At 40.0% G+C, this 26,134-nt stretch overlaps 2 protein-coding genes and 1 non-coding gene across 12 annotated transcripts in view; 1 reads left to right on the top strand and 2 right to left on the bottom strand.

Annotated features, from left to right (window-relative positions):
* RBKS (ribokinase) overlaps positions 1-18,719 on the bottom strand; it is a 95,787-nt gene extending 77,068 nt beyond the window's left edge. The window contains exon 1 of the mRNA XM_055540636.1: positions 18,358-18,719. Coding sequence (XP_055396611.1) covers positions 18,358-18,455 — 98 coding nt within the window. The 5' untranslated portion in view covers positions 18,456-18,719. The remainder of the gene's footprint in view (positions 1-18,357) is intronic.
* The window catches only part of BABAM2 (BRISC and BRCA1 A complex member 2), a 470,493-nt gene that overhangs the window by 20,205 nt on the left and 424,154 nt on the right, over positions 1-26,134 (top strand). For 7 of the 10 annotated variants that reach the window (XM_055540629.1, XM_055540627.1, XM_055540623.1 and 4 more), the window contains exons 1-2: positions 18,804-18,957; positions 22,257-22,408. The exons of 1 other annotated variant lie outside the window; for it this stretch is intronic. In XM_055540629.1, the coding sequence (XP_055396604.1) occupies positions 22,281-22,408 (128 nt within the window). In that variant the 5' untranslated portion in view covers positions 18,804-18,957; positions 22,257-22,280. Of the gene's footprint in view, positions 1-18,595; positions 18,710-18,803; positions 18,958-19,430; positions 19,456-22,256; positions 22,409-26,134 lie in introns of those variants that run through there. 2 more of the 10 variants (XM_055540625.1, XM_055540624.1) reach the window with 2 other exon arrangements.
* On the bottom strand, positions 6,129-6,235 carry LOC129623950 (U6 spliceosomal RNA). The gene has a single exon (XR_008700694.1). It is a non-coding gene; the product is annotated as a U6 spliceosomal RNA (small nuclear RNA).

Below are 26,134 nucleotides of genomic sequence, written 5' to 3'. Positions count from 1 at the left end.
GTGTGAGATAATACATTGTGCTTTTGATTTGTGCTTTTGATTTTCTTCATGATTAGTGATCATCATTAGTGACTGAGCATCTTTTCATGTACCTGTGGATCATCTACAGGTCTTTGGAAAAATGTCTATTCAGAACTTCTGCCCATTTTTTAGTTGTGTGTTTATATATATATGCTATTGAATTGTGTGAGTTCTTTATATATTTTAGATATTTTTCCTCAATTTTAACTATAACACTGGACATTCAGTAGCTATAACATATATTTAACATTTTTATGAACATAGAAAAGAGCAAGCTCTGTATTCAAAAAGACTTGTAGTTCATTGCATTCCTCTACTCCCTTTGACTGTGGCACCAAGTGATATTACACAGGAGAACAGTGGCCGCCACACAATGTCATAATAGATAATTGTTCATTCGGCTGCAGGATCTTCACTGCGTCATGAGGGATCTTTCCGCTGTGGTGCACACTCTCTAGTTGTGAAACATGGGCTTAGTAGTTGCGGTGAGCGGGCTTAGTTGCTTCATGGCACGTGGAACCCTAGTTCCCTAACTAACTAGGGATCGAACCTGCATCCCCTGCATTGCAGGGCAGATTCTTAACCACTGGACCAGCAGAGAAGTCCCGATAAATGTTCATTCTTAAAATTTAACTTGTATGTTGAATCTCTTTGCATACGCTATTCCCTATGATTGGAAATTTCTTTCCCCTGCTTCTTTTTGGAGCCAGTCTATACGCGTCCTTTAAAATTCAACTCAGTTATTACTCCCTCTGGGAGTCTGAATGTAACTGTGTGGGTTAGCTGCCCTGCCTCTACTCTCTAGCAGTCTATGCTATCTCTCATAGACTGTATCCCATCTGCTTCTATATCACCATGGCCTAAGACTTTGCACATACACACCAAGTGTCCAATAAACAGCCGTTAAAATATATGTACATCGATAGTGCCAGATACCATTTCTTCTTCTTTTAAAAATATATTTATTTATTTGGCTGTGCCAGGTCTTAGTTGTGGCATGCAGGGTCTTTGATCTTAATTGCAGCATGTGGGATCTTTGTTCCCTGACCAGGGATGGAACTGGGCCTCCTGAATTGGCAGCATGGAGTCTTAGCCGCTGGACCACCAGGGAAGTCCTCAGATACCATTCTTTGAGTGCTTGTAAGACAAACAGTGCACTAAGCATCTTACGACTGCTAAGTCACTTAATCCTTACAATAACCCCAAGACAAGGTTATTATTTTCATTTCCATTTCACAGATAAGAAGAATGAGAATTAGATTAAAAAACATACCCAAGTTCACCCAGTAAAAGACAGAAGAGCTAGAATTCAAACCAAGGTTGGTCTGACTCCAAAACCCATATAAGATACTATGTACAAATGTATTTAATGTCCCTTGGAATTATTTACATTTCGTGTTTTTATAATTTCTCACATAATTTTTGGTAGCTGTACTTTTGAAGAACATTGGAATTTTGCAAGCTGAACCAAGATGGTAAGGTGGGAAAACCAAAAATGGTGTTCTTTTCCTTAGAGTTCAGAAGGAATTAAGTTGATGGATCAAAGAAGAAATCCAATGATATTTAGGAAGTAATAAAAACTAAGTTATAACAACAACAAAAAGTTACAAGCATACCTCAGAGATATTTCTGATTCAGATCCCAACCAGCACAATAAAACAAATATTGCAATAAAGTGAGTCAGATGAATTTTTTATTTCCCAGTGCATGTAAGTTACCTTTATATTATATTGTAGTCTATTAACGTGCAATAGCATTACATCTAAAAAAAACAATATACCTACCTTAGTTAAAAATATTTCATTGCTAAAAAATGCTAACTATCATCTGAGCCTTCAGCGAGTCATAATCTTTTAGCTGGTGGAGTGTCCTGTCTCGATGTTGATGGCTGCTGATTGATCAGGGTGAGATAGCTGTGGCAATTTCTTAAACTAGGACAACAATAAAGTTTGCCACATCAATTGACTCTTCCTTTCATGAACGGTCTCTCTTTACAGTGTGCAGTGCTGTCTGATAGAATTTTGCCCTCAGCAGAACTTCTTTCAAAATTTGAGTCAATCCTTTCAAACACTGCTGCTACTTTACCAGCTAAGTTTATGTAATATTCTAACCCCCTTGTTATTGTTTAAACAATCTTCATAGCATCTTTACCAGGAGTAGATTCCATCTCATGAAACCACTTTCTTTGCTCATCCACAAGCAGCAGCTCCTCATCTGTTCAAATTTTGTCATGAGATTGCAGCAATTCAGTCATATTTCAGGCTCCATTTCTAATTCTAGTTCTCTTGCTATTTCTACCACATCTGCAGTTACTTCCTCCATTGAAGATTAAACCCTCAAAGTCATTCGTTAGGGTTGGAATCAACTTCTTCCAAACTCCTGTTAATGTTAATATTTTGACCTCTTTCTATGAATCACAAATGTTCTTAACAGCATCTAGAATGGTGAATCCTTTCCAGAAGATTTTCTATTAACTTTGCCCAAATTTATCAGAGGAGTCACTCTGCCAGGTTTAGCCTCATGGAATGTATTACTTAAATAACAAGATGCAGAAGTTGAGATTACTCCTTGATTCATGGGCTGCAGAATGGATGCTGTGTTAGGCATCTCGAAACATTAATCTCATTGTAAACAACGGTAATCTCAGTGTATATCTTCATCAGAGCTCTTGGGTGACCAGGTACACTGTCAATGAACACTAATATTTTGAAAGGATTTTTTTTTTCCCTGAGCAGTAGGTCTCAATAGTGAGCTTAAATAGATGTTGTAAACAGACGTCCTGTCATCCAGGCTTTGTTGTTCCATTTACAGAGCACAGGCAGAGTGGATTTAGCCTAATTCTTAAAACACCTAGGATTTTCACAACGGTACATGAGCACTAGCTTCAACTTTGAGTGGCCAGATGCATTAGCCCCTAATAAGAAAGTCAGCCTGTCCTTTGAAGCCAGGCATTGACTTCTCTCTAGCTATGCAAGTGCTAGATGGTATCTTTTAACATGCAGCTCTTTTGTCTGCACTGACAATCTTCTGCTTAGTGTAGCCACCTTTTTATGATCTTAGCTAGATCTTCTGGATAACCTGCTGCAGCTTCTAATCAGCACTTGCAGCTTCACCTTGCACTTTGATGTTATGGAGATTGCTTCTTTCTTTAAACATCATGAACCAACCTCTCTGCTGGCTTCAAACGTTCCTTCTGCAGCTTTCTCACTTCTCTCAGCCTTCACAGAATTGAAAAGATTAGGGCCTTGCTCTGGATTAGGCTATGGTGTAAGGGAATATTGTAACTGGTTTGATCTTCCATCCAGACCACTAACATTTTCTCCATATCAGCAATAAAACTGTTTTGCTTTCTTACTATTTTATGTGTTCACAAGAGTGAACTTTTAATTTCCTTCAAGAACTCTTCCTTGGCAGTCAAAATTTGGGTAACTCTTTGACACAAGAGGACCATCTTTCAACCTCTCTCTGCTTTAGACATGCCCTCCTCACTCAGCTTAATCATTTCCAGCTTTTGATTGGAGCCTGAAATATGACAGAGAGATGTGCGACCCTTTCACCTGAACACTTGGAGGCCACTATAGGGTTATTAATTGGCCTAATTTAAATATTGTTGGTTGTCTCAGGAAACAGGGAGGCGTGAGGAGAGGGAGAGAGATGGGAGAACGGCCGGTCAGTGGAGCAGTCAGAACACACAAAACATTTATCAAGTTTGAAGGCTTATATGGACGTGATTCAGCAGCTCAAAACAATTACAAGAGTAACATCAAAGATCCCTGATCACAGATCACAGTAACAAATACAATCATAATGAAAAAGTTTGAAATCGTGCAAGAGTTACGAAAATGTGACACAGAGACATGAAGTGTGCAAATGCTGTTGAAAATATAGCATTGACAGACTTTCTCCACACAAGGTTTATATAAAATTTCTGTTTGTGAAAAACATATCTGTGAAGCACAATAAAATGATGTTATACCTGTACTGAAGAACTGCTTATAATCTTTATGAAGCCTGAAGGACTTTAGAGTTGAGTTTCTTTAAGAGTTTTGGCAGAGTACAGCTGACCCTCGAACAACTAGCTTGAACTGCGTGGGTCCACTTATAGTCAGATTTTTATTCACTAAATACACACTGTTGTGCCTCATGACCTGTGGTTGGTTGAATCCACGGATGTGGAACCATAGATATGGGGGGCTGACTTAACCCCTGCATTATTCAAGAGTCAAGAGTACTTATTTGCAAACAGGTAACTGACAATTTAGATATGTTATTTCTCACTTGAAAAATGAAGATTTCTAATTTAGAAAAAAATTAATATTATTGCTATCACAGTCTATGGATTATATAGCATTTTAAACTAGTGGTGAAAATCCAGATGTAAAATATAATATGTAAAAGGTTCTTAAAAACTGCTGCACAAGTTACTTTCTGCAACATTATGGAAGAATTGCATTAGAAAAAAATTTTGGCCACAGAGGAAAAGCCAGTATCTAAAATGTGATATATTTGGGAAACAAACTAAAAACAAAACAAAACACCTCTAAGTCCCCCAAAATCCAAACCCCAAACAAAACCCCCAAATTTTGTTTAGAAAGCAAATCGACCATATACATACAAAGATCATTTATACCTGCCTGCCTTCTGCAGATATACAAGAAATGCCCCAAGTCAAGCTAGTATTACAAAAATTGTGAAGAAAGTAAAGATAGATGGAGACATTTAAAGTGCTCACATGAAGATTTTAAGAAGATAATCAGTTGTCATAAGAACTTTGCACAATTCAAAGAAATCCTCCCCTGTGACCTTTGTTGTATGACCTTATCCTACAACGAAAGGGTAACTCATCACCATGTAGAGAATACTAACACGTGATTAAAATTATATCCAATGAGGCAGACTTTGACTTAGTAGTATTCTTGCCTGGGAAATCTCATGGACCGAGGAGTTGGCAGGCCACAGTCCACAGGGTCACAAAAGAGGTGGACATGACTGAGCAACTGCATGTAACTATGGAAGAAATACATTGGAATCATCTCAGACCTGTTTGGGGTACTTAGTTCAACTGTCAGCACACATTAATTATGTTATTACATTCCAGGCTCTGTCTTGAGGTTCTGGGGACATCCACACCCTGTTGTCACCGAGCTTACAGTCAAGTGCTAACACTGTAAGCTTACTCTCAAAATGGAGGAAGATCCAGCCACTTAACTATGAGGTAACTATCCTTAGCAGAACTCATGTAATTCAAGAACTGATATCCATTGGGTCACTGTTCTGTGACACAATGTGTCAGGAGTTAACACTCTGTATTATCACAGCTGAGAGACTGTATAACCAGGTATTTGCTGTTATTTAGTTGTTAAGTCGTGTCTGACTCTCTGCGACCCCACGGACTGCAGCACGCCAGGCTCCTCTGTCCATGAGATTTCCCATAACCAGGTATGGTGTCACTTAAAAACTGATGTGCTCATCTGTGCCAAGGATGACTCCCCAGGGTCAGGAATAACCCTACTCCCATTCTCTCAAAGGGTGATTTCTCCAAAAAATTGAGTGTGTTTTGCCACATTCACATGACTTCACAGTTCCTGGTTTTATTGATTAATCACTATTCTCTACCCTGGTGGCATATAAAAATCTATGGTGGTAGGATGGGAGGGAGAAGGGAGGCTCAAGAGGGAGGGGAAATATATATAATTATGGCTGATTCACGTTATTGTATAGCAGAAACCAACACAACATTGTAAAGCAATTATCTTCCAATTAAAAAATAAAAACATATTTTTTCTCTCTGCAAAAAAAAAGAAGTAAGATAACTGGGCTTCCCTAGTAGCTCAGACAGTAAAGCATCCACTTGCAATGCAGGAGACCTAGGTTCGATCCCTGGGTCTGGAAGATCCCCTGGAGAAGGAAATGGCAACCCACTCAAGTATTCTTCCCTGGAGAATCCCCATGGAAGCTGGTGGGCTACAATCCATGGGGTCACAAAGATAATTGTAAAGGTGAATAGTTATTAAATATTTCTCTATCTTTATTGATCACCTTAAAAAAAATCTATGGGAGCAATTTTTTTTTTTTAGAGAAATCTCTGCTTTTATTGGCCAGCAGGTAAAAATATGGAACGCTTCACGATTTTGCGTGTCATCCTTGCGCAGGGGCCATGCTAATCTTCTCTGTATCGTTCCAATTTTAGTATATGTGCTGCCAAAGCGAGCACTATGGGAGCAATTTATTTAAAAAAAATTTTGATGACTGGGCCCTATCCCTGGAAGTCTAGTTTAATTGATTCTAAGGGCAGCCAGTGTTGAGACCTTTTTCTTCTTCATTTCCACAGTGTCTTATGCTAGCTGGAGTCAATTTTCTAGCTCTACTTTCACTTTTACTCTGTTAGTTCTTTGCTAGAGAAAGAACTCTCTTTCATATTAGACTCCTCACAATTTTTTTTTTTTTCCCTCTGAACACTCTCATTTAAAATCTCAAAGGGAAGGCAACAGAATAATGGACAAAAGACACATGGACGGCCAATTCTCAAAAGAAGAAGTACAAACGAACAAACATCTGAGAAGACACTCAATCTCACTAGTAGTAGAACAAGAGAACATTTATCACCTTTCAAACCAGCAGTGTGTTGGTTAGTTTTCTAGGAAATAGGTGTTTCTCACATTGCTGGTGGGAGTGTATTTCAGAACACTTTTTATGAAAGCAAATTGGCAATATATTACAAAAATGTTATTTCCCTTGATCTAGAGATTCTACATCTAGGAATTTTCCTAAGGGAAAGGAAACAAGTCCAAAAGATGAGAGTTCAAAGAAGTTTATCAAAGCAAATAGATCAACTTACAGATAAAAATTTAGGACATTGTATCTTCAAGTACTACAGTGGTGAAACCATGCTGTTGCTGAGTGTGGGGCTAGTGGAGAAGGTGTGAGGTTTACTGAGCTCCTCTTCTGCACAGACATCCCCTCCCCCACCAAGCATATACTTGTAACATGTATGCATGCACAAGGGAGATACATAATTGCATAAGAGAACATAAAAGAGGGATTACTAGGCAGGACCTGCCTCTTGAGAAAACTGTATGCAGGTCAGGAAGCACCAGTTAGAACTGGACATGGAACAACAGACTGGTTCCAAATAGGAAAAGGAGTACTTCAAGGCTGTATATTGTCACCCTGCTTATTTAACTTATATGCAGAGTACATCATGAGAAACGCTGGGCTGGATGAAGCACAAGCTGGAATAAAGATTGCCGGGAGAAATATCAATAACCTCAGATATGCAGATGACACCACCCTTATGGCAGAAAGCGAAGAAGAACTAAAGAGCCTCTTGATGAAAGTGAAAGAGGAGAGTGAAAAAGTTGGCTTAAAGCTCAACATTCAGAAAACTAAGATCATGGCATCTGGTCCCATCACTTCATGGCAAATAGATGGGGAAACAGTGGCTGACTTTATTTTTGGGGGGCTCCAAAATCACTGGAAGTGGTGATTGCAGCCATGAAATTAAAAGACACTTACTCCTTGAAAGGAAAGTTATGACCAACCTAGACAGCATATGAAAAAGCAGAGACATTACTGTGTCAACAAAGGTCCATCTAGTCAAGATGATGGTTTTTCCAGTGGTCATGTATGGATGTGAGAGTTGGACTATAAAGAAAGCTTCTGAGTGCCGAAGAATTGATGCTTTTGAACTGTGGTGTTGGGGAAGACTCTTGAGAGTCCCTTGGACTGCAAGGAGATCCAGCTAGTCCATCCTAAAGGAGATCAATCCTGGGTGTTCATTGGAAGGACTGACATTGAAGCTGAAACTCCAATACTTTGGCCACCTGATGCAAAGAGCTGACTCATTTGAAAAGACCCTGATGCTGGGAAAGATTGAGGGCAGGAGGAGAAGGAGATGACAGAGGATGAGATGGTTGGATGGCATCACCAACTCAATGGACATGAGTTTGAGTAGGTTCTGGGAGTTGGTGATGGACAGAGAGGCCTGGTGTGCTGCAACTCATGGGGTCACAAAGAGTCAGACATGACTGAATGACTGAACTGAACTGAAATGAACTAGGCAGGAGCTAAAAATAAGAGATAAAAGAAAAAAATCTTACCCAGATTTTATAAACTGGAAAAAAAAAAGGAAGCTTAAACAGGTAAGATGAAAAGTGGGCAGTTTAAAAAGAAATGCAAGATAGAGGAAAAGTACAATTGCTATAGAAAATAATATGGTTCCTCAAAAAATTAAACAGAATTACCATATGATCCAGCACTTCTAGGTACGTACCCCAAAGAACTGAAAACAAAGGACTTGGAACAGATATATGTACAGCCAAGTTTCATAGTAGTAATATTTACAGTAGCAAAAGTGGAAGCAACGCAGTGTCCATCGATGGATGAATGGATAAACAAAACGTGGTGTCTACACACACTGGAATATTATTCAGCCTTACAAAGGAAGGAAATTCTGATACATGCTAAAACACAGATAAACCTTAAAGATGTCATGCTAAGTGAAATAAGTCAGTCACAAAACGACAAATACTGTATGATTCCACTTATTCATGAAGTACATAGAAAAGTCGAATTCATAAAGAAAAGTAGAATGGTGGTTGCCAGGGGCTGGGGGGAGGGGCGGTAGAGTTATTATTTAAATGAGTACAAAGTTTAGGTTTGGGAAGATGAACAGTTTTTAATTATGGGCTTTTTGAGTTAGTGGTTCTCAACCCTGATGCATATTAAAATTATCAGAAAGTAATCCAAAAAAACCCAAGGGGGACTCTGTCTAGCTGGAGGAAATCGACCAGGTAGGGTGGGTCTATTTTTAAATTTTCCCTGCTGCAGCTAGGGTGGTAAAGACTGGTGTAGGCCAGAGGAAATAAAATATTGTGATTTTTCTATAACTTAAGAAAATAAGTTCTGGAGATGGATGGTGATGATGGTTGAATGTACTTGATACCACTGAACTGTGTACTTAAAAGTGGTTAAAATAATTTTATGTCTAGTGTATTTTACCATAATTTAAAAAAATCTGAAGAAAAAAAAAACCTGTAAAGGACAATATTAAGCCCTTTGATACAGGTAATTGCATTATTTGCTTTTTCTTCCTTGCAAGGAAACTGTTCCCTAGTAGCATTTTGAATTCCTCCTTATCTCTTGCAAATATATGTCAAACTGCTGAAATGCTACTCTAACCTTCACGATAATGTGTTAGTATCTGAGAGTCATGGAGAAGGCAATGGCAACCCACTCTAGTACTCTTGCCTGGAGAATCTCATGGACGGAGGAGCCCGGTAGGCTGCAGTCCATGGGGTCGAGAAGGGTTGGACATGACTGAGCGACTTCACTTTCACTTTTCACTTTCAAATAGGTAAATTTTGATCCTGGCTCCAACCTTTATAGGTTGGGGCCAGATCACTTAAGTCTTCCCAAGTCTTGTTTCCAATAATTAAAATGAATAGGGTAGCAGACAAAAAAGAACTGACTCAAAGTCTCTAGTTTCATGGTATTTAAGTTTCCAAACCACACTTTTGCTACATTACAAATATCTTTGTTACATGGGTAGCTGAGTTTGTATAGTTTCTGTGTTTTTAAAAGTATTGGTGTATTTACTATCTTAGTTTCATTATTTCCAATAAGCAGTTGTGAATTTCCTGAGCCAACTTTGTCATTAATTTCTCCATTATAATTATAAAAGCCTATCTGTTTTTTCTTAAATCTCAAAGCCAAATTTAGGATTCACTCCCTCCCACCCCCTGCCCCCCTACTCCCTGCCAGGAGGGATTTGACTGCCTTATAGTTACTTGATAACACTTACTTTGATTTTTTAAGGAGTAGAATCCTTTTCCCTGCTAAAAAGCATGAAACCTAGAATTCTTTTGTTCCACAAAGTGCGATTCTTTCTAAGAACTCCACTTTCCAGGTCTTGTCAGTGTGGGAAAGCTAACAGGGTTTGCTCATAAAGAAGAAGCTTGACTCATGCCCATTTTACTTAACAGATGTTTTGAAGTCTTTTACTCCCCAAGTATTTAACTTTTTTCCTCTTCTTTACTTCTCACTACTGTCTTAGTTAAGGCCCCCATCAACTCTTGTGAAGACCACTGCTTTCCCTTGGGTGTCTCTGTCTTCAAGGACAGGATCTTTGATGGCTTCCAAACATTGCCTTTTTTTACATCTGCCTTTGGCACTTAGCAAGCTAAGTGAAATGCAAACCTGACCTTGTCATTTCTATACTTTGAATCCTTCACTGGCTCTCCGAGCCTACAAAGACAGACCCAAGCATCTTAGCATGGCTGGTGGGGCCTTTAATTGACACCTTTTATCTGATGCTCAGTGTACAGTGAACAGACCCAGTGGTTGCTGTCCCTGGCACACCCATGCATACCCACAGCCATGACTTCATTCCTGTGTGACCATCCCAACTGGCCAGGATGTTCTCCCTTTTCAAGACTTGGCTGGGGAGGCATCTTATCCAGGAACATTCCTCTGTGCTCCCACAGAACCTGCAGGTACCGAGCCCATCATACTACAATGATCTGCCTCTGTGTCTGCCAACTTCTTTGGTCTGTAAGTTCCTCAGGAACCTGTTACACTATGGCCATGTTACACCAATTGCAGTATCCCCAGCACTTAGCAGTCTCAGCATTTCAACATTAAATATAAGTAATCAAAATACTGGAGCACATTCATCACAAAGCCCACCTCACTGTGCTCTCCTCACCATGCAGACACTAGGGCATGAAGAGCTGGCCAAGGAATAGATCACTAAGTGAAAGTTGCTTAGTCGTGTCCGACTCTTTGCAGCCTCATGGACTATACAGTCCATGGAATTCTCTTGGCCAGAATACTGGAGTGGGTAGCCTTTCTCTTCTCCAGGGGAATCTTCCCAACCCAGGGATCGAATCCAGGTCTCCTGCATTGCAGGCGGATTCTTTATCAGCTGAGGCACAAGGGAAGCCCAAGAATACTGAGGTGGGTAGCTTGTCCCTTCTCCAGGGGAGCTTCCTGACCCAGGAATCAAACCAGGGTCTCCTGCATTGCAGGTGGATTCTTTACCAACTGAGCTACCAGGGAAATCCCAAAGTGTAATAATACCAAGCAATAGGTGCTCTTTCTTTGTCACATGCAATTTACCTTTTAACATGTATTTTCTTTGAAGGGACCAAAATTTGCAAATTTCCCAGGCATGATTGCTTTTGAATTTAGAGAATTCAATCGACAGAAACATGTTCAATGAAATTTTAATTGAAAAATTGATTTGTAACTGATAAGCAACTTTCAAGGCCAATTTAAGGAGCAGAAAGAATAATGATGATATGATATTCTTCTTATATTGGGAATGCATGATACTTCTTGGACCAACATTACTTTGGCTTTTACTTTCCTGAAAATGTGACTGCTAGGGAGATCTTTCTGTTCTAAATACAAGTCAAGAAGCTTTTGTGGAAGGCAGGTTAGAAGGTACTATAATTCGCCAAACACATATAACCTTTTCTAGGTATAATATAAAATTTTGCCTTTTTTTTTGTAATCGAGGTCCAGCATTTCATCCACTTTGGATCTAAAAAGCTTCTAAATTCACTTCTGCCACCATCCAATTAAAATCTTTTGAGAATTAAGCAATCATTTCCTGACTTGCCAAGGATTAAATTTAGATGCTTGGTTGAACATGAGCCTTATCTCTCCAGCCATCACTTTTAATTGGAGCATGTAAAAGGATAACATAGGGTTTTAGTTGACATCATAGTCTATTGCCATGGAAATGTAAACATGGGTTTGTATTAAACTTGTCTCCAAGCAAGTTTTAGGGGTACAGATAGACTGGGAGACAGGAGATAAATTATGTAAAACAGATCCTCTCAATGTTGGAGTGCCCCAGGAGCACAGACCTGGGTGATCTCATCTTGTCTCATGGCTTTAAATACCATCTATACACTGATGACTCTCAAATTTATATCTCTAGCTCAATCTTTCCTCTGAACTCCAAACTCATATATCTGTCTTCTTGACCACTTCAGCTGGATGTCTGACAGGCACCTCGTCTCACACATCCAGCCTGAGCTGTTAGTACCACCCTCTCCCTGTGCAATTTGCTCTATCACCATCTCAGCACATGTCAATTTCCCCTTCCACTTGCAGAGGGCATAGAACTGGGGGTAATGCTTGACCTGTCTCGTATTCCTCCGCAACTCCTGTCAGCTCTACCTTTAAAATATAATCAGAAGATGCTCACTTCTCCCCACTTAAACTGTTCAAACTACCATCGTTTCTTGCCTGGACTACTAATTGACTCTTAACTGGTCTCCCTGTTTGTGTTCTTATGGGTCATATCATGTCACTTGCCTGCTCAAACCCTCCAGTGGCTTTTCGTTTCATCCAGGGTAGGACCCACTGGCCTTTAACCATCAATTATCTTCTCCTCTCCCTTGTTTTCTTCTTCAGCTGCACTGGACTCCTGGTAGTTCACTGATCCTACGAGGTGTGCTCCAGCCTCTGGGCCTTTGCATGTGCTCTTCTTCTGGTGATCTGTATGGCTTGCTTCCTTTCTTTCGGTAGGTCTTTACTCAAATCACTTTCTCGCTGAGGCTTTCTGTAGCTAACGATCTAAAATTACTATTTCCACCCGTTTCATGCTTTATTTTCCTCAGCAGTTCTGTAACAGGCTGTGAATTTTACTTATTTCTACTGATATTGTTTGTTTCTGCCACTAGAATGTAAGCTCCAAGTGGCAGGGACCTTTGGCTGTGTTTTTCATTGCTGTATCCTCTGCCCTTAGGGAAGTGCAAAGGCACACGGTATAAAACCAATAAATATTTGCTGAGTGAATAATTTTAAAAAACGGGTGATACATGTCATAAGAAATAAAGACTAGTGAAAGCATGATTAACCAGTGTCTAAAAAAATTCATCCGTTATTGTGTTTTCATGGGAATCTGTCTTTGGTGGAGCTCTGACTTAATTTTCCACAAGAACAGACTTGAGTTCTCTTATCTTTGCCATTTGGAACTTCAGAGATGATTGTTCAAGAAGGAAGAGAATAATTAAATAAATACAGGTGGGTAGTAAATAATGTTCATTGTTTGCCATGTTGGATGAGCTAATGATTTTTAAAAATTATTAGCACACAGAGCTTACTATTCATAGTGGACTGAAATTAGAAATGAAAAAAGCTGCTCATTGATTGCATTAGCAGTGTCTGGCACCCAGTAATGTAATATATAAAGTGAGTTAGACTTGGATACTATCCAAGAGGGCTTAGTTACTGAAGTAGTTTCATTTCTAAAGTGATTCTACAGTACAGGCATGGGTGTCCAGGTTGCTTATAGTTAAGCTTAGACAGAAACTAAGAAATAGTAATGGAGATCCTATCTTTAGACTTGAAAATGATAAATCTTTAGTTGCTATTCCTTGCCAACTTACAAAGTAAACACTTAATGAATGCACAGACTATAAGCCCTTAAATGAACTGGAGATGAAAAGGGCAATAAATATGTGCCAGAGTTAGCGGTACAATGATATAATGGAAAGATAAAGGTTGAGAAACCCAGGTTCCCACTGACTGGCTCTATGATTTGGGGTGAGTCATCTAACCTCTCTTAATTACCTCATCTGTAAAATGTGGAGGATGGACTGATAGGCTTCAGTGGTCCTCCAAGCTCTACGTATTATAAGATTTTTTGACTTTAATCACTGTGGCAGGCAGAATTATGCCCCACCCCCACCTCAAGAATGTCTACATCCTAATCCCTAGAACCTGTTAATATGTTATATTATATGGCAAGGGGGAATTAAGGCTGCTAATAAGCTACCTTAAAATAAGGAGATTATCCTGAATTATCCATTTGGGCATAGTGAAATCACAAGGGTACTTAAAATGTAGACGAGGGAGGCAGAAGAGTGAGTGTGAGAGTGAAGCTATCTGAGAAGGGCTTCACCAACCATTACTGGATTTGAACATGGATGGGGAAACAATGGAAACAGTGCGAGACTTATTTTGGGGGGCTCCAAAATCACTGCAGATGGTGACTGAAGCCATGAAATTAAAAGACGCTTGCTCCTTGGAAGAAAAACGATGACCAGCCTAGACAGCATATTAAAAAGTAGAGACATTACTTAGCCAACAAAGGTCCATCTAGTCAAAGCTATGGTTTTTCCAGTAGCTATGTATGGATGTGAGAGCTGGACTATAAAGAAAGCTGAGTGCAGAAGAATTGATGCTTTTGAACTGTGGTGCTGGAGAAGACTCTTGAGAGTCTTCAAGGAGATCCAACCAGTCAATCTTAAAGGAAATCAGTCCTGAATATTCACTGGAAGGACTGATGCTAAAGCTGAAACTCCAATACTTTGGCTACCTGATGCGAAGAACTGACTCACTGGAAAAGACCCTGATGTTGGGCAAGATTGAAGGCAGGAGGAGAAGGGGACAACAGAGCATGAGATGGTTGGATGGCATCACCGACTCGATGGACAAGGTTTGGGAGTTGGTGATGGACAAGAAAGCCTGGTGTGCTGCAGTCCATGGGGTCGCAAAGAGTCGGACATGACTGAGTGACTGAGCCAGTCACTGAGCTGAAGAGGCCATCAGCCAGAATGTGAGCAGCCTCTAGAAGCCAGAAAAGGCAAGAAAACAGATTTCCCTTAGAGCTTCCAGAAAGGAATGCAGTTCTACAAAAGACATGATTTTAGCCCAGTTAGACCTGTATCAGACTTCTGGACTTCCAGAATTATAAGTATTCAATTTGTATTGTTAAAGCCATTAGGTTTTTGGTAATTTGTTAATGGAAGGGATAGAAAAATAATACAAGCAAAGTTGGACCCAAGTTTATTACAGACGCAGGCTTTTAAGTAAAAATCCTATACTCAGGTATTCTGTAAAGATCTTCAGAGGTAGCAATAATCAGAAACCATGAGAAGCCTGTTAGAAAAATCGTGGGAGAGTATATGTGTGTGTGTGTCCATGTGCACACTTGAGCTAAGTCACTTGAGTTGTGTCAGACTTTTTGTGACCCCATGGACTGTAGCCTGCCAGGCTTCTCTGTTCAGGGGCTTCTCCAGGCAAGAATACTAGAGTGGGTTGCCATGCTCTCCTCCAGAGGATCTTCCTGACCCAGGGACTGAACCCTCATCTCTTACATCTCTTGCATTGGAAGCCGGGTTCTTTACCACCAGCACCACCTGGGAAATATACTAGCAATTCATGTGAAGAATAGAAATCTGGGTACCTTATAAAGAAAAGAAAATGTCAAGAGAAGAGAGATCAAAGATTATCTACAATGTAAGAGTTTCTTCTCTGGATCTCACTGTACTCATCTATAAGTACAGGGAAGGACTGGGATAAATAATCTCTAAATTTCTCTAGCTCTGAGATAAGCTTTTTTTTTTTTTAATTTATTTTTTTTAATTTTATTTTTAAACTTTACATAATTGTATTAGTTTTGCCAAATATCAAAATGAATCCGCCACAGGTATACATGTGTTCCCCCTATCCTGAACCCTCCTCCCTCCTCCCTCCCCATTCCATCCCTCTGGGTCGTCCCAGTGCACCAGCCCCAAGCATACAGTATCGTGCATCGAACCTGGACTGGCAACTCGTTTCATACATGATATTTTACATGTTTGAATGCCATTCTCCCAAATCTTCCCACCCTCTCCCTCTCTCACAGAGTCCATAAGACTGTTCTATACATCAGTGTCTCTTTTGCTGTCTCGTACACAGGGTTATTGTTACCATCTTTCTAAATTTTTTAATGCTGACAGATGCTAACATGGGCTTTTGAGACCCTCCCCTCCCCAAAGTTTGAAGAGTATTCATTTTAGAAAGTAACTATAATTATCTTTAATGTGTAATAGTCAAGCTTCACAGAAAGCTCTACTTAGTTTAACAAGGAGGGGGCTCTGAATTCTAACCCTGACATTCTTATTCAGGTAGATTGCATGGGGAAATTGTTCAGCTTTCCTTTTCTTCTGTTACTTCCCCTATAGGAGTATGGTAAAATTTTAGTTAGATGGATTTTCTAAAGAATGAATTATTTCAGATGTCTCAAGGTTTAGTCCTTTATGTATTGAATAACTAAACTTTAAATATATTTGATGGAACTATATCTAAAGTAAAACTCATGCTCCATTTTTATATACAATTTAATGATTACCATAGTCCCTTCTCTTGAAAAGAGTCATGACTAATAACATCAATTACTAGAGTAATGCTCTAGACAGCAGTTGGCAAGCTATGGCCTGCAGGCTGTTTGTAAGGTGTGCTGCTGCTGCTGCTATTGCTAAGTCACTTCAGTCGTGTCCGACTCTGTGTGACCCCATAGACGGCAGCCCACCAGGCTCCCCCGTCCCTGGGATTCTCCAGGCAAGAATACTGGAGTGGGTTGCCATTTCCTTCTCCAATGCGTGAAAGTGAAAAGTCAAAGTGAAGTCGCTCAGTCGTGTCCGACTCTTAGCAACCCCATGGACTACAGCCTACCAGGCTCCTCCATCCATGGGATTTTCCAGGCAAGAGTACTGGAGTGGGGTGCCATTGCCTTCTCCGTTGTAAGGTGTAGTTTTTTATATTCTGTACATGTTAAAAAAAAAGGTGTGTGGGGGGATATATGATCTTAGACCCTATGTGGCTCAAAAAGTCTAAAATAAATATTATCTGGCTCTTTGCAGAAAGGTTTGCTGACTCCAGCTCTAGAGAAAGATGTGTAGGCCTTTTCATCAAATGTCCAAAACTAGACTGAACTTTTGTTATGTCACTAAATGAAAAACATTCATCTTGGCACAAGGTAGCTCAAGTATTTGTGGAAAAATAAAGGCTCCAGGCATTTTTTTCTTTTTGGCTGAGCTGCACGACTTGTGGGATGTTTAGTTCCTGAACCAGGACTCCAACCCCAGGTCCACATCAGTGAAAGTGCAAGAGTTCTGTCCACTGGACTGCCAGGCATTTCTCCAGGATCTCGGCATTTAAAATTCTTCTGTTGCTTGTTGATACACTCTCCTCACTTTCAGGTTTTTTTTTGTACTTACTACCTGCCCCAGGCAGTCTCTCCCCCTTTCTAATCTCAGTCCGGAAATTTGATAACCTAGCTTATAAACATTGTAAACGATGTAAGATTTAGTCAGTTATGTGAAGACCCTAAAACTAGTTTTTAAGTAAATCACAGGTGGTTTAGTGCAGGGATTTGGTGACTAATTTTGCTGGTCCCAAGACCTTTTTATTTATTTCCAGGTTCTCAGCTGTCCTTTGAAAAGACAAGGTGTCAGGACAGATAAGGTCTTACTGTAGTGTGATCATTTTTTATTTTTATAATATAAAAATAGCAGTATATCTGAAAAGCCACTCACCAAAAAATTAAACTCAAGCAATCTAAATGGTAGGATTTTCTTGGAACATTTTTTTTTCCTTTAAAATAAATAAACATTACTTTTACAATCAAAATGGCGATTTCATTAAAAAAAAAAAAAAAGATATCTTGTAACGATCTCTCCATCCAATCTCACTGCCCTAACTCAACTATTTTCATCTAGCATATTTTGCTTATTCAATGACTTTAAAATGGTTGTATATACTGGATTTTTAATTTGACTCACATTTGGTTTGCCATGGGTAACCTGTGGTTACTCTAATACTGAAAAATAAGCTGTAAATATGAAATGCAAGAAAGCTGACAATCAATATGGTGAAAGATGACTGCCTAAAATTTTGGCTTCGGCTCCACCCATTTTTCTACACATTCACACATATAATACCCAACCTGGATAGTGTTACTGCTCAAAACACTTTCCTCCATTTAGTGTGCAAAAAACAACTCTATTAAGTGGGCACATTCTCGGAGATAAAATGACTTGGCCAAAGTCACTCGGCTAGCCAGGGAACAGGTTTAGCAGCCTAGTCAAGAAAATAGGAGCAGGTCTTTGGAGGCGCTGCTAGTTAAACGAGAGCTTTCACTACACGCTGGCCTTTATGTTCCCTCATCTGACAATGACCTTTACAAACTCAAACCTGCCTCTTCTACCCTGTCGAGGCACGTGAGGCGGGCTGCAGAAATCTGTGGGCCAGTCGCTCAGTTGTGTCCGAGTCTTTGTGACTCTATAGACTGCAGCTCGCCAGGCTCCTCCATCCATGGAATTCTCCAGGCAAGAATACTGGAGTGGGTAGCCATTCCCTTCTCCTGGGGATCTTCCCGATCCAGGGATCGAATCCGGGTCTCCCGCACTGCGGGCAGATTCTTTCCAGACTGAGAAGCTCACATCCCAAGTCAACACTCCATCCCCAAAGCCCTAGTTCCAAGGCAGAGAGAAGAGAGAGCACAGTCCGCCCCTGGCTGGAGGCGCAGCTTCTGCGCGCTGGTCCCGAACTAACCTGACCAGGTCGGTCATGCAGGAACCCACCACCACCACCGCCGCTGCCTCCGTCACCTCCTCCTGCCACTGCCTCCCAGGGTCCCCAGACGCGGCCATTGCTCAGAGTCGGCAGTATCCAACCTGGAGGCTGCCCTTTAACCTTTGCCCCACCCCGTAACCAGAGACGCCGCTCCCACGTTCCCTAACGACGCGGGCCTTCCGGACGCCCGGGTGGGTCGCCCACCTGGATGCCCGAAATAACCCCATCCACCAACTGCCCCCAGTTCTTCCAGGAATTATCTTCCTGCACAGCCTCTCGTAGCAGAGCCATCCTACGAGTTCCAGACTCCGCACAGCTCGCCGCGCACGAGGTAGGCGCGGAGGTAGGAACTTTCAGGCACTAGGGGGACGCCCTTCCGAGCGCCCGGCCTGGCGCGGCCGGGGACGCGCACGCCGCCCGGCTCCAGGGCCGCCGAGGGGGCGGGGCGGGGCGGGACGTCCGCGGACGCGCACGCATCCGGCCCGCGGTGCGCGCGCAGGTTGGTGCGTCGGTCGGGGGCGCGCTCGGGTAACCTGTACCCCACGTAGTCGCCGGTTACCGATCCGACTTAAGTTCCAGGTACCTGGACTGGGGCTGGTGCGGGGAGGTTGGATCCCGAGTTGCACAGGTGGCGCTGAGGACCGTGGTTTTACATATGCCCAGGGCTCGCCTTCTCTTCCTATAGAGAAGGCCCCTGTCCCAAAGATGCCCTACTCATTCCCGTCACGCTGGTCCCCTCAAGAACGAGCCCGCAAGGCCAGAGGCTGCTCTCTCTCCACACCTAGCCCGCCCCCTGGTTCCTGATTAAGCTCAAGACTCTTTGGTTTTTCCTGCCTGATTAGGGGATCATACAATTTGGGAGAAGGTGTCCCCTTTTAGAGCGGGGTGGTCATTCTTTGGGTTCGAGCTGATTGTTTTTCTTGAATGCTGCCCCTTGGAGAAATTACTTCCCCTGTGTACTTCCCTCGTGCGCCGTATGACGTCGACGTGACGCATCAGGACGCCACCCCTTTCCGTTCCATGACGTAAGCTGGGCACGTGTTTCCGTGTTTGTCATCCCATCTTAATTGCGAGAAGGTAGACGATGCTTTAGACGTGTTTGTATTCCCCAGACTGCCCATTGAAGTACCTCATGTGACCCTATCTTGAGGCAGCAAAGCTGTGTAAAAATTGTATTTCTGCATTTCCTTCTGTATATTACACGTCAAAATCAGGAAATAGAAATTTCACAACTAGCTGTCAAGGGAAACGGGCCACAGTAAATTTTTGCCTATCTGGGAACGATTATTGTGCTTTGTTGTGTAAAAAATACTACTGGGAGATCATCCCCCATCTGTGTACCCCGCTCAGAAGCCAAAGAACGCTATTTGGTGACCTCTGATTTTGGAGTCAGGTTTCTCCCCCCCCTCACTTGTCTAGAGAAGTCACAGCAGCTGTGCTTGTAACATTTTAATGCTGCATGAAATCTTGCACTGTCAAAAGATAGTATTATGGCTGTTCAGGAAACAAAGACAGATTCATTCCTTCAGGTGTCATTCTAAGGTCATGACAGTTGCTGAATTGGATGGGGTGTTGTCACCTTAAGTATAGTTTGGTTTCTGGAGCAGGTTTGTTCCCTCTAGCATTTTACCTAGTGAATCACTTAGGCCAGCTTCAGCAGTAGGCCAACATTAGTCTAATTTGTTTCTATTTGTCAAGCAACCGTTAGTCTAAATTCATGACTTTTTAATTCATTTTACTAGATGTATACTTTAAAAAAAAACAAATTCACTTTGATGCTTTTCTCTTTGCTATTTATTTGAGAAGAAGTTGGGTATAGTGGACTTTGAGGGAGATCTGGATTTGAATTCCAGTCCTTCTGCTTGGTAGGTTTGTGACTTTGAGTAAGTTACTTAGTCTTGCTCAACATTAGTTTTCTTATCTTTGAAATGGGAACAATAATATTAAACAGAGGATGAGTTAGTTGTTGGGAAGTAAATGAAATTGCAGCTAGAGATGGGTAATATAGTGCCTAATATTCACTAGATTTTGAGAATGTCTTGGTTCTGTTTCCATTTTTCATAGAAATGAGTGATGAAATAATAATAGGTATTATGGGAAAACACATGGAAGAATAATTTTGTAGTGTAGGTAAGGTCCTTTTGCTTTTTTCCAAAATGACTATTTCTGTTTTGCATATGATCTAGATAAGTATCCTTTCAAGAACTGTGACATCAATAAGCAGAAATAAAAGTGGAAATGTTGCAGAAATAGGAAAAAAATAGACTTCAAAGGGATAATAGGTCTAGTATACTATTCAAAGACAAATTATAAGTTATCTATGTCATCTGTAAAATGGGAATTCTAATATATGCCTTACCATCCAGAATTGTGGAGGTCAAGTGCACTAATGTTTATGGAAGCTCTTTATAAGTGATAAAGTGTTATAAAATGTACTTGATTTTTATGACTGATAATACAGTGCATTAGATGTTTATTCTTATTTTGTGATGACATATTGGAATGGTGGTGGGAGGCCATCTGTTAAGTGGTCAGAGGAGGACCTTATTTTATATTTGCAGAAAAGATGATTTGAACACTAAAGTATAAAGCTTTTTCTACTTCAGAGGTACTTTTGGGTGTCATCAGTATGTAGGGTCACAGTGGGTTTTTTGTTATTATTTGTTTTTATGATTGTTATTTATTTTTTTGCCCTTTATTACTCTGAAATGTTTAAAATGGGTACTAGTTTTCAGCATTTATAAGGGAGCTGTAAATCCTCATAGGGCATAGTGTATGAAAACTAGAATGAGCACATCATTTACTTGCAATTGTAACTTGCAGGAAATTAATTTGCTTTTGATGTGGGATTATCCTTTCAGATTGAGGAAGAAAATGATCATTTAAATTGACTTATTCACCTCTGAAAGTGGAGGCTTTCATTTAGAAATCTATTAAGAGGAATTCATGTACTCCCTCCGCCAGCCCCATGGGTTTCCAAGTAATTTAGAGATGATTTATTGGTTTTACTTTTGTATTTTCAAGTGTAAGAACTTCTTAGTGCCTTAGAGTCAAAAACTTTTAGATCTATGATAGTTTGTGTTGCTTAATATCTGGATAGGTGTGTGTTTTCATGATTTAATGGTTACCTAGATTTTTGCTACATCTCAGATATGCTATTTTCTACAAGATTTTTTGAGGGCATAATATCTTTTCTTCATACCTAAATATTTTTGTAGCTCTTGTCTCCTTATTCATCTTTATTAAAAGATGCTTCTTGATGCTTATGGTGTACTAGGTACTTCTGTTAAACACTAGAGAGTCAAGACAGTTCTTCAGGGAATAGATCACTAAGCAGGTAATTATACTGTGGAGGGGAAATAAGAAAGAGGTGTATCAGTAAATACACCTACAAGTAAATAACTTGTAAGTAATAATTGCAAGTATATTTGCTTATTCTGAAATTTTGCAGTTTTATCAATCAAGTTCTTTCTCTTTGTGGGGACACAGAGGGGGGACTCCTAACCTAGCAGCGTGTGTGTTTTTTATGTCAGGGGAGAGGATTGTCAGTAAACCCTTCTTGAGAAGGAAGGACCTGCCAGTTGTAAGACAGAGTAGGGCAGCTTTTAAGTAGAGTGTGGCAGCATAGAAACTGGCTTTGAAAAGGGGGAGGCAGTTAGATTTCAGGGGTTGCTGCTCCTCCTGCAAAGTCTGTGTCTTGAGTAGGTGAGCAATAGTGAGCTAGGCTCTTTTGGAGGGTCAGTGCAAGAGGCTGCCATAAGACAGGAGATGAGGTATCAAGCAGGAGACACTTCTGTGTACTGCACCAGTTTCCAGTAAGATTGTAATGTCTAGTTCCTTTGGATATTCTGATCATCATTCTTTCCTTCTTCTTTCAGTGGTGATTTGCAAGGCAAGTTAAAATGTCTCCAGAAGTGGCCTTGAACCGAATTTCTCCCATGCTCTCCCCATTCATATCTAGCGTGGTCCGTAATGGAAAAGTAGGACTGGATGCAACAAACTGTTTGAGGATAACTGACTTGAAATCGGGGTATGTACCAGAACCAATTCATCCGTTTCCTCATAACAGACCTTTCTCACCAGGCTTGTAAAAGTTGAACACCACAAAAATTCATCAAGTCATGCCCTTATCATGTGTTAAGTTGGTTTTGTCCAGTTGTTGACATTTTATGTTTCAGGTTATTTAGTTGTGCTGTGGGCCGTTGCCTCATGATCAGAATGTTTTGTGTGTGTGTGTGTGTGTGTTTGTGAGATTAAGGCATATCTCTTTGTTAACAGTGTGCCGTGTGGTTTTTAGCTAGTGTGTTTTTCATCATTGACTTGTTTTCTTGTTCTGTGTTCTGCAATTCAGTATGCACTATAAGAGTTGGGATTTGAGATTGTGAATCTGACATTATTTGATAGTCTCTCCTAATAGGAAAATTGTAATTGCTAGTCCAAAATGAGTCATTTTTCACAATGGAGTTGAAACAGTAATATCTCATGCCTAGAAATGTTGCATTAAAAAAACCCAACTTTTTATTTTGAAATAGATTTACTTAAAGAATAGTTACAAAAATGCTACAGTAAATTAATGCTGTTACATGCTGATAATTGTTCTATAAGTCTTATTTGAATTTTACCAGTTTTCCGGTTAATGTCCTTTTTCAGTCCAGAATCCAATCCATGATACAGATTGCATTTAGTTGTCATGTGTACCTTATCTTCCAAATCTGTGACAGTTCTTGTCTTTCATTGTCTTCCATGATTTTGAAGCTTTTAAAGATAGCATTGGTTAGTTACTTTGTAAAATATTGCTCAATATGGGTTTGTCTAATGTTTTCCTTTTATCAGAGTGAGAAATAACTCACTCTGATACCTGCCCTCAGTATTACAGAAGGGATGTATGATTTTCAGTACATCATTAAGATTGTGTGTATCAGGTTTTGCTACTGTGAAACTGATTTTCCCTTTGTAATTAGTAAGTACATTATGCAGTGTGTTTGACATTGTGCAGATGTTCTGTTTCTCATCTTACTTTTGTTTGTTAATTTCAACCTCCATTAATGGTTCTTGCCTGCAATAATTGTTACAGTGGTTCTTGGATAAGAGTGATTTTTAATTTCCCTTTTCCTCCTATACTTAGTCATTTAATTCTTCTGTAAAGAAGCATTACCCCTTCCCTGCCAATTATCTGTTTATTTATATCAGTATGAATTTTGAGGCATTTATTTTATTCTTAGAGTCATAATCCTCAATGAACTGTGTTCATTAATTTTTTTGCTCAGTTGTTCTAGCCTTTGTCATTGGGAGCTCTGTCAAGTTGTCTTTGGAGCATATCCCCATCATTTTTTGAACATTTTCTTACTAGAGATACTACATTCTTGATTTAGCTCTTCTTTTAAAAGGTCTTTTATTTTTACTTTCTACAAATCTTGCTATTTTCTGACTAAGCTGAAGACCTGGATATAAGTAAGATAGAGAAGACTAGGTTAGTTGGACATTTCATTGGAATGGTACGATGCTTTTTAAGTAATCAGTGGGTAGGGGTTTCTTTTTGAGGTGATGAAAATGTTCTAAAATTAGTAGTAATGGTACACGACTCTCTATTATTCTAAAAATGACTGATTTATGCACCTATAAAGGTGAATTTTATGGTTTGTGAATTATCTCTCGTTAAAGTTGGCATTAAAAAGACAAACCTGTGTACCCAGGGTTATTTACTGGCTTGAATGGATAGGACATGGAAAAAGATCTTTCTTCTTTAGTTTGTCACAAATATTCTTTTCAGAGATATTGAAGATGTGACAGGACTGATGGCAGAGGACTGGGAGCTGGTTTATGTCAGATGGTAAAGCACATAAACCTGAACTTCCTACTCTTTTGTTGGTATCCTGAGAGCACAGTTGGATTCATCCAGATAAAGTCACTTTACTTCTTCTTTGTAGACTCCCTGTTTGGTGCTCCCAAATTCCTGAATGTTTAGTTGAGTGTTTAGGTGCAAATAGTGGATCTGATGATTAATTTGAAATGAATCAACTAAACCTGGCCCTGCCTGGACTAACTCTGTAAAAAATACTTGAAAGGGTATTTAATGACTTGTAGTATTTATGGAGTTTACTTTCTTTAGATTTAGAAAACGAATAAAATTATCTCTACCTACATTAACAAACCAGCTACAGATAAAATGATGTGAAAAGCCTTATTAATCTAGAGCATTATTGATGCCTTTTATGTAGTACTTAACCGAAAGATTCATGAAAGTTCTTTTGAAGCTCATTAACAATTCTTTCCTCAGTGTTTCAACCAAAGTATGAATTCCTGAAGTTTCTATAGAAAAACAATGGCAGAGTTAGAGAAAATGGTTTTTGTGTGTGTGTGTGTGTTGATTTTGGCATTTCCCATTCTTTTAGACCAGCAGCCAACTGGTGACTCAAACGGTAAAGAATCTACCTGCAATGCAGGAGATTCGGATTCAGTCCTTGTGTCTGGAAGATCCCCTGGAGAAGAAAATGGCTACTCACTCCAGTATTCTTGCCTGGAGAATTCCATAGATAGAGGAGCCTGGAGGGCTAGAGTCCATGGGGTCACAAAGAGTCGGATGTGACTCAGTGAAAGACACTTTTATTTTTCAGTCAGTTATGAGAATTGGGATCCATGTTTGGAATTTCTCTTAACTCAAATGTTTAAAATGAGGAGACTAATTTTTATAGATCATAAGAGCCAGTATTGTTACTATAAATAGCTACTTGCCCTTGAAGAGTTGAGGTACCAGGGTTTCTGTATTCTAGGTCTGACTCACAAAAGGACGAGTTAGGCAAGAATCTATGCAAAGTAAGTTTTTTTTTTTTTAAATAGCAATTCACTTTTATTTCTCTTATGGCAACTAAATCTCTCTGCCTTATGTAAGATTATGTGTGTTTCCAAATTCCATTGCTAGGCTGTCAGTATCAAGGACAGGATTCTTATTTAAAATATTTTTATGCCTCTCTATAAAAACAAAAAATATTTTTATGCCTTGAGAAACCTGTATGCAGGTCAGGAAGCAACAGTTAGAACTGGACATGGAACAACACACTGGTTCCAAATAGGAAAAGGAGTACGTCAAGGCTGTATATTGTCACCCTGCTTATTTAACTTATATGCAGAGTATATCATGAGAAACGCTGGGCTGGAGGAAGCACAAGCTGGAATCAAGATTGCCGGGAGAAATATCAATAACCTCAGATATGCAGATGACACCACCCTTATGGCAGAAAGTGAAGAGGAACTAAAAAGCCTCTTGATGAAAGTGAAAGAGGAGAGTGAAAAAGTTGGCTTAAAGTTCAACATTCAGAAAACGAAGATCATGGCATCCGGTCCCATCACTTAATGACAAATAGATGGGGAAGCAGTGGAAACAGTGGCTGACTTTATTTTTTGGGGCTCCAGAATCACTGCAGATGGTGATTGCAGCCATGAAATTAAAAGACACTTACTCCTTGGAGGGAAAGTTATGACCAACCTAGATAGTGTATTCAAAAGCAGAGACATTGCTTTGTCAACAAAGGTCTGTCTAGTCAAGGCTATAGTTTTTCCAGTAGTCATGTATGGATGTGAGAGTTGGACTATAAAGAAAGCTGAGCGCAGAAGAATTGATGCTTTTGAACTGTGGTGTTGGAGAAGACTCTTTTTTTTTTTTTTTTGGAGAAGCCTCTTGAGAGTCCCTTGGATTGCAAGGAGATCCAACCAGTCCATCCTAAAGGAGATCAGTCCTGGGTGTTCATTGGAAGGACTG

The sequence above is a fragment of the Bubalus kerabau genome, chromosome 11, assembly GCF_029407905.1.
Source record: "Bubalus kerabau isolate K-KA32 ecotype Philippines breed swamp buffalo chromosome 11, PCC_UOA_SB_1v2, whole genome shotgun sequence".
Lineage (NCBI taxonomy): Eukaryota > Metazoa > Chordata > Mammalia > Artiodactyla > Bovidae > Bubalus > Bubalus kerabau.
The sequence above is the reverse complement of the archived record's forward strand: the minus strand, read 5'-3'. Positions and strand labels throughout refer to the sequence as shown.